General features: G+C 42.2%; 1 protein-coding gene across 1 annotated transcript in view; it reads right to left on the bottom strand.

The window, feature by feature from the left end:
• Positions 1 to 7,612, bottom strand: part of LOC123184272 (receptor like protein kinase S.2) — a 31,602-nt gene extending 23,990 nt beyond the window's left edge. Inside the window, exons 1-10 of the mRNA XM_044596421.1 lie at positions 7,469 to 7,612; positions 7,154 to 7,303; positions 6,787 to 7,042; positions 6,415 to 6,643; positions 6,171 to 6,321; positions 5,727 to 6,062; positions 5,375 to 5,633; positions 5,057 to 5,285; positions 4,783 to 4,933; positions 4,169 to 4,672 (exon numbers count right to left, since the gene is read on the bottom strand). Of these exons, the coding sequence (XP_044452356.1) occupies positions 4,169 to 4,672; positions 4,783 to 4,933; positions 5,057 to 5,285; positions 5,375 to 5,633; positions 5,727 to 6,062; positions 6,171 to 6,321; positions 6,415 to 6,643; positions 6,787 to 7,042; positions 7,154 to 7,246 (2,208 nt within the window). The 5' untranslated portion in view covers positions 7,247 to 7,303; positions 7,469 to 7,612. The remainder of the gene's footprint in view (positions 1 to 4,168; positions 4,673 to 4,782; positions 4,934 to 5,056; positions 5,286 to 5,374; positions 5,634 to 5,726; positions 6,063 to 6,170; positions 6,322 to 6,414; positions 6,644 to 6,786; positions 7,043 to 7,153; positions 7,304 to 7,468) is intronic.
• Positions 7,613 to 8,728: the final 1,116 nt, after the last annotated feature.

Genomic DNA, 8,728 nt, shown 5'->3' with positions numbered 1-8,728 from the left:
TACGCCTCCGGCCATATTCACGGAGTGCTTAAGCGAATCCCTGCACGGATTGCTTCACCATCACCGTCACCACGCCGTCGTGCTGACGGAACTCTCCCTCGACACTTTGCTGGATCAAGAGTCCGAGGGACGTCATCGAGCTGAACGTGTAGAACTCGGAGGTGCCATACATTCGGTGCTTGATCGGTCGGAACAAGAAGAAGTTCGGCTACATCAACCGCGTTAACAAACGCTTCCGATTTTGCTTTACGAGGGTACGTGGACACACTCTTCCCCTCTCGTTGCTATGCATCTCCTAGATAGATCTTGCGTGAGCGTTGAATTTTTTTGAAATTGCATGCTATGTTCCCCAACACGCACACGTCCAAGGAGGCTGACCTGCGCTTGATGAAGGCAGAGTGGGGGAAGTTCTTCATCGACCTCGACTCCTTCGACTCCGATTGAGCGCCGCCGCTGGTCAGCTACCGCACGAGCTCCGGTGAGCTCAATTTTGTGTAATGGTACGGCAGCGTAGGTACGGCGTAGCTCCGGTGAACTTATATGTAATATATGCATGTTGTTTATGAATGATCTGCCCCTAAGTGAAGAACTATCTATGTGAACGAGCTCCGACGAGCTTTTGCTTAAATTTCTCGCGCGAAACATGTTTTTTTAAAAAAATTACGGGTTTGGATACAGTTTCTGTTCTGCCGCGGCGATTTTGAGCTTGTATAAACGCCCCCTGCGAACTGTAAACTGCATTTACAGTTTCGCGGAATAGGGATCTGCTAGAGATGGTCTGTGTGCGGCAAGGTGCGTTGTGGCTCGACCAGGTAGGTGCGGCGCCGTGAGGCCAGTTCGATGAAAATAAACCATGGGTGATAACTAAAGCGCCTACGTGACATGCACAATCAGTGGAGAAACTAGAAAATAAATAAAAGAGGGTGCTTTATGCTACAAGTTTCGCTAGCGTCGGTCTGCCTCGTCTCCTGTGGCCTTAGGGCCATAGAGACATGGTGGATCTTTGTCCTTGCCGATGGGAGGGCTTCATTTTTAGAAGATTTTTTTTAGTTTTCTTAGGGTTTGTGTCCTGCTCAAAGAGATGAGGTGGCGACGGCTCTCTGAAGATGGAATAAGATTTTCGCAGTCTAGCCCCCGTCCTAGTGGTGCTTCTAACGACGTCGGAGGGCGAGTGGACGTTTAATTGTCTCTGGCGGATCTCACCGCATTAGGTCGGCGTTTGTCTTCGATGGATACACATGGATCCGTTTGTGTTCGTGTGTGTACAGGTTAGATCCTTCCGATCTAAGATTCTCTTCAATGTATTGTTCCTTGGTGACTAGGAGGAAAATTCCATCCTACGTTCGACGTAAACATGTTTCACAATACAGTGCAAAAAAGCTGAATATTTAAAACTTTGGATTTTACCCTTTCGACCTACTATTCTAAAAAAAACAACCAGTCAAAAAACTGTCTATTTAAAACTATGTTTTTACCCTTCCTATCAACTATTTAAAAAACCAACCGTTCAAAAAACCATAAAAAATGTTCAGAGCTAAAAGGTCATAAATCTGGAAAAAAATCACAGGCTAAAATACTCAAGGATTTGGGAAAAAAATTGCGGATTTGAAAAAAAGTTCACGAATTAAAAAATCTTTAGAAAAAAGAAACAAAAATGAAAAAAATAAAAAAAGGTAGACTGAAAAATAAAAAATATATCTACAGAAAGAAACAAAAAAGAAGAGAAAAAATAGGAAAATAAATATATATATGAAAACGAGGAAACCTGGCTAGAAAACATAGAATTTTTTTAAAATTGGAAGTCTATGTGCCGGCCCGCAAGGCTGCTATTATACCTAATGTAGGGGGCGGGGGTTGTGCCATGTACGAAAACGCCTTTAAGCAGCGCTTAAGGCGCCTAATAGGCCTCGGGCTAAATTATTGTATGCAACTAGCACAAAACCCAACACGTTCCTTACACAATAACCATGACCGAAGACCCAACAGGTCCATATGCATCACATATGTGTTGCCGCTAATTCTTCTTCCCATCCTCTTTGATGGTGGTCTCAGTGCTCACACAATCACAAGGTGTTTGAATCTAAGGCATCTCTCTCTGCATAAGATGAGAAATGTGCTTTCTGTTTTCACCTGAAGGTTTTGCCGAGGCGTATGCGTGGTTATAGTTTTTTTTTCCATTATACTGATTCTGCTGAGGTGTTGATTTCTAATACGGATCTTCACCGGTACGAAATAAAGACGGATTAGGCACTATTGATTAATACATGTCAAACAACATCATATTCAAATTCTACACATTTTTTAATCAATTTTTATATATAACATGTTAAAACTAGAGTTAGAGTTTAAAAGATATAGATATTTTTTTAAAGCTATTAAACTCAGTTAAAATAGAACTGCGGGTTGATTAAGCAAAAGAACAAGGGGTTTACTCAAAAACAATTAAAATAGGACCATGAGTTTATTTCCAAAAATTATATGTTGTTTTCTACCAAAACAAAACATTTTTCTGGACTCACTAAAACTTGGACCGTGGGTTAATTTAAAAAAAATACATGTGGTTTTCTTCAAAAAGGCATGACGGACGGTAGTCCTGGCCATCTCAGGCCCGGCCCTGTCGGCCCACCCAGGCCCGGCCCTAAAATCCAGTGCCTAGGCCCGATGGGCTTGCCCGTGGGCCGGGCTTGGGCCTGAGTTTTGAGCCCACCAGTAGGGCCTGGACGGGTTTGGGCTTGGCATATTGGCATTTTAAGGAAGAGGCCTAGCCACAGCCCTAAGCCCTAAGGGCTTTTCAGGGCTTTTTACCAGATGGGCCGGGCTTGGGCTTGAAAAGTAGGCCCGATGGTAGGGCCTGGGAGGGCCTGGGCCTCAATTTTCTGCCATGGGCTTTTTCAGGCCCGGCCCGTGGCCAGATATAATGGACGGGCAGAAGCGTTCCTCCCTTTATTAGTACGTAGACAGATTTGGAGAAAAGAAAACTTCTGTCATTTGTTTTTGGTGTCCATACGTGACTACTAAGAAGTGTGTCCACGATTGTCAAATCCTATTATATTGGCGACCCAATTTGTGCTTGGATGGTTAGGTGGTCAGTGGTATCTCAAGCCCATCAGGGTTCAAGTTTTGGTGCTCGCATTTATTACAGGATTTATTTTAGGATTTTCGTCAATTTCAAGATGATATATCGGCTCAGCATTTTGGAGGTGCTCATAAGGATAGTTTGTTAATAGGAATGAGTGTATGCACCTATATATGAGCGCCTGCATCTGCACTGTATTAAAAGATCCTACTATATCGCAACAAACAGGAAATTAAAATCCACTAACACTGGTTGCATTAGGACAGTGCTCTCGTGGTCAGCATTGGTAATGACCATTTTTTTACTTCTCTTCACTAGAACTTGAATGCGCAACTTAACTAAGGCTAGTCATAGTAGGAGTAACTTAGCTAGTAACATAACACACCTCAAGACAAGTTTGCTTATTTGACAGCTAGTTAACAAGGAGGGAGGTGTTTGGAGTAACATATTGTGTTACCATCACATAACACTTTTCAAGAAAAGTTGAGCCTACAAGCTAATAAATGCAATCATATATTATACTATTTTATAACACTTTGTATTATGAAGATAGTAACATAGACTCAATGACTAGCTGTTGGTTGTTATGACTAGCCTAAACGAGTGTTCGCTTAGGCTTAAGTGCTGCAATACCTAAAAGCTACTCCCTCGGTTCGGAATTACTTGTCTCGGAAATGGATGTATCTAGAACTAAAATACGTCTAGATACATCCATTTCTACGACAAGTAATTCTGAACGGAGGGAGTATAAGCAAAAAGCTTATAAATAGGTGATTTTGGCTTATAATCCGAAAACCTAAAGCCACAAGTTAATTCTAATGAAACACCCTAATAAACATTCGGCTTTCCTGTGAAGGCTGAGAAACCACAGTATATTGCTGCAAATCAGAGATCACATAGCTTAGCTAGTCTCAGCCAGCCGACCAAGAGCAGCCAGGCCGTTCATTTACTGCCACTTCTCAAACTATTAATAGCATACTATGAGTTAATAGACAAACAACAAAACAAGCCAGCCGTACAAAGTAAGTTGGCCTTCATGGATGTGAGCTATTGATATATGATTCCAATTCTTAGTATGATCAGCATGCATACCTGAAGAATTAGGTCTTCTGAATTATCAGGAGCAATCATGGAGCTTGGCTGGAAATCAAGACTGGACCAATTAAATTTATTATCGGGAGGCGTTGACAATATTGCCTTGTCCTCAGCTTCGATTAGATTTGTCACAGCTTCAGTTAGGCCTTTTGACTGATGAGGGGCAGGAGCAGGAGGCACTGACGGTATTTTCTTAATCTCAGCTTTAGTTAGGTTTGTATTTATGTCAGCTCCAATTTGGTCCGTTGGCTGATCAGGAGCAGGGCTTGCGCGTGACTGAGAAGCCAGTCCAAACAAGTTAGATTTATGATCTGTAGGCAGTGCTATTATTGTCTCACTTCTGAGTTCCCGTATAATTTCCTTTATACTAGGCCTTTTGTTTCGGTCGGCATCCACGCATCTTAATGCCATCTCAACACATGTACGCACTTGTAGGATTTCGATCTCATATGATGAGCGCCCTGACATTGGCTGCAGCCTTTTCATCCAGTTTTCAGTTACCTGCATGAGAAATTGGGGCGTATTCTTATTCAGATTGCATGCAAAAATAAGTAAACATGTACAATGTGGAATACATATGTTAATGGTATAGATAGAAAGACTTCTCTTACGAGCGCAATAAACTGGTTTGGAGACATTTCAGAGGAACGAGGAAACCCCATATTTCCGGCAATAATTTTTATAATTATGACACCCAAACTGAACACGTCAAACTTCTTTGAGATCAAGCCCCTACTTAAGTATTCTGGTGGCATGTAATCCCTGCATGATTATGATAAGCATAGCAGATTGACACTGTTAGTGCAATGCAAATTGCTGTTTGATGTATATTAATATTAAAAATAAATTGATGTCTTAGTACACGCATGATCCATCAAAACTTACATTGTTCCTTCTACAATCTCTGTTTTATGTGTATGTGTCAAAGCAAGAAGTCTTGACAATCCAACATCTGCAATTTTGGGCATCATGCCCTTATCTAGCAATATATTACTTGGTTTTAAATCCAGATGGAAAATAGGTTCCCCATGGCCGTTGTGGAGGTGGTTTAAGCCCTCACAAGTTCCTGTAATAATATCATAACATGTGGGCCAGTCAAGTCCACAAGATTCATCTGCAATTAGAGGAAAATACATACAAATAAGCTACTTGTTCATTAATCTTCGGCATGCAAACTAGAATTGTTGATCATAATTTATTAACCTGCAATATATCTATCAAGGCTTCCTCCGCTCACATACTCGAAGCAGATAATCCGCACCATCAGTATACAATCAACATGTTCCTCGTTGTGCTCCATGTATTTGTGCTGTGATTCGTAGCAGTAGCCAATTAACCGTGCGACATTTTGGTGGCGTACCTTACTAAGGTTTCGGAATTCACTGTCTAATTGCTTATCATCGAGTCCTTGCAAGGGACGATGAAGCTTTTTCACAGCAATCTTTTTCCCGTTATGCACTGCCTGTAAAATCTTTTAGCATGATCAAGATTGTAGCTGGTGTTGATACTATTAATTTGACAACCAAAGACAAAAAAAAAAAATCGCCATGCATACCTTGTAAACATCTCCATACCCGCCACTGCCAATTTTGTGATCCTCTGAAAAATTGTTGGTAATAGTTTCGATCAAAGCAAGCGTAAAATCCATGTTGATGTGCATCTCCCCCAGCCAGTTAGCCTTAGGATTACGAGACAGTGACATTATTGTGTTAATCTCCGCATTTTGTTCCCCTAGTTCGCGGACAATATCTGTGATAGTAGGTCTTTTTCTTCGGTCGGTATCCACACATCTTAATGCTATCTCAAGACATGTACGCACTTGTAGGATGTCTACCTCATATGAGGAGCCCTCCGAGATTGTCTGCAACCTTTCCTTCCATTTTTCACTTACCTGCATGAGAAATTGAAATGTAAACTTTGGTTGCAGATATAAATAGACATGCACAATGTGGAAAGAACCTATAAATGTTTATGGTGTAGATAGAAGTACTTCTCTTACAAGATCAATAAACTGGTGCGGAGACATTTCAGAATAACGGTAAGCACCCCTGTTTCCGTCCATCATTCTTATAATTATGCTGACCAAACTGAACACGTCAAACTTGTTTGATATGATGCCGTTGTCTATGTATTCTGGTGGCATGTACCCTCTATATGATATCATAAGCACAGAAGATTCAGACAGTTAGTGCAATACAAAGAAGTGTTTGATTTAGGCACATGCATGATAAGTCAAAACTTACAGTGTTCCGTCGCGCATCTCTGTTTGTTGCGATCTTGCTGAATCAACAAGTCTAGACAAACCAAGATCTGCAATTTTTGGAGTCATGTTTTTATCCAGCAATATATTAGAAGGCTTCAAGTCCAGATGGAAAATTGCTTTTTCCTGTCCATTGTGAAGGTGATTTAAGCCGTCACAGGCCCCTTGAATGATTTTATAACATGTGGGCCAGTCAAGTGTACATGTTTCGTCTGCATAAATAATCGACTGATTTATCTTTGACGGCTTATTCCGTAGTAGGAAAAAGACATAAATAATCAACTGATTTATCTTTGGCATGCAAAAAGCTAGTACTATGGTCAATCATAATATAACTACGTGCAATATGCTTTACCTGCGATGTATTTCTCAAGGCTTCCCCCCTGCATATATTCAAAGCAGAGTACTCGCTCCTGTGATTTAGCAAAAACACGTTCCCCGTTGTGTTCCAGATATTTACTCCGTGATTCATGGCAGTAGCCAATTAACCGTATAACATTTTTGTGAGAGATCTTGGTGAGGTTACGGATTTCATTGTGAAATTGCTTATCATCAAGTCCTTGAAATTGATGAAGCTTCTTCACAGCAATCTCTTCCCCATTATGCACTGCCTGCGGAAATCACTTGTTAGTACTTGGCACGATCGAGCTAACTTGTACACAGCGGTGGTATTACTAATTTGACAAGTAGACATGGGAAATATATTAACTAGTCATGCATACCCTGTATGAATCTCCATACCCACCACTGCCAATTTTGAGTTCCTCCGAGAAATTGTTGGTGATACTTTCAAGCAGAGCTAATGCAAAATCCATGCTCGTGTTATCTACCACCCGGGCAAGCGCTTACCAGACAGGACGATTTTAATTTTCCTGAGAAAGAAAACTGTTAGTAGCACTTGTCGCCAATCACCATTTATTGTCTCTTCAGATCCAGGAGCCGTGTGGAATCAGGCCAGGATGAATTCGAGATTTGGAACGGAATTGCCGAGCTCACTTCCTTATCCATGATCTGAAAAAATAAGCAAGATGACTAACCTGGAGGAAGATCGAAGGAGATCAACCAATCGTATTGTTTGCTCTTTGGCGAGTGGATCCCGTCCAGCAGCAGCAACCTAGCTAGCTTCAGATCTGGCTGGAGGCCTGGTAGACGCTTCCTATTGCTAAGCAAGCAACATTGGCCTGATCGTCGCCAATAATACACGCGGCTCCAGTCCTCATCTCGTCAATAAGAAATGGGGTCTATGGAAGCGGAGGACGCATGTGATGCCGACATCTCGCCAATCAGGCAAGCTCTATTAAAATACGTACGGTTCAACACAAGAAAAGAGAGGCCACCCTCTGAATGGGTCAGTGTAATGCACCCCCTCCACCAAACGGTAGTGTATAATGTCAAGGGTTCTAATCCTCCTAGATCCAATACTCTCGCCACCTACTACAGAGGGAATCATCTAATTATCACTAGCAAGCCATTTCACAAAGCTGTCTTCGATGAAGAGAAACGCAGAATGTTCATATAGTAACTCAGCTAACAATATTCTTTTGTTTTTTGCAGGGAACCCGGCCACTTTACAGTTTTGTGTTTGGTGCTTTGGTTAGCAAATAAAAACCGGGAGTCACTCCTGATCTTATATATAACCATAAAAAAAAGAGCGATAGCGAAAGAAGCGAGATTACTAACACTAACATGCACTGGTAGAAAAAGAGGCTTCCATACGCCCCCATTAGTCCCAAAACAATCGAACCGCGACCAAAGGGGTCTTTAGTCGCGGTTCGGGAGAAGTCCCGCCACCAACTATCTGGGCCCAGCGCGCTCGGTCGACAGCTGGCGGACGGGAGGGGCTTTAGTCCCGGTTGGCCTGGCCAACCGGGACTAAAGGTCCTAGAAGGCCTTTAGTCGCGGTTGGCCAGGCCAACCGGGACTAAAGGCCCATCCAGCTGGCGGACGGGAGGGGCTTTAGTCCCGGTTCGCCTGGCCAACCGCGACTAAAGGCCCATCCCTATATATACTCAGCTCACTTCACTTCACTCAGCTCACTTCACAATTTTCAGAAGGTGGTGGTGGGGTGGTGGTGGGTTTGCTTTTGGTTTCTCCTATGCACACAAGGTGTTTGATGAAATGCCCGAGAGCTTGAAACAAGCCACACTTGAGCTTTCTCATTTATTTTTCCTCCGCGATCACGGTTAGCAACTCGAACCTTTCATGTGTCATTGATAAAATACGCATGTGTGTAGTTCATTGTTTAATTTGTATTATTTCTAGCTAGTTAGTTTAACAAATGCATGATGGTTAATTAT

The sequence above is a fragment of the Triticum aestivum genome, chromosome 2A (genome assembly GCF_018294505.1).
Source record: "Triticum aestivum cultivar Chinese Spring chromosome 2A, IWGSC CS RefSeq v2.1, whole genome shotgun sequence".
NCBI lineage: Eukaryota > Viridiplantae > Streptophyta > Magnoliopsida > Poales > Poaceae > Triticum > Triticum aestivum.
This window is presented reverse-complemented; position numbering and strand designations above follow the sequence as displayed.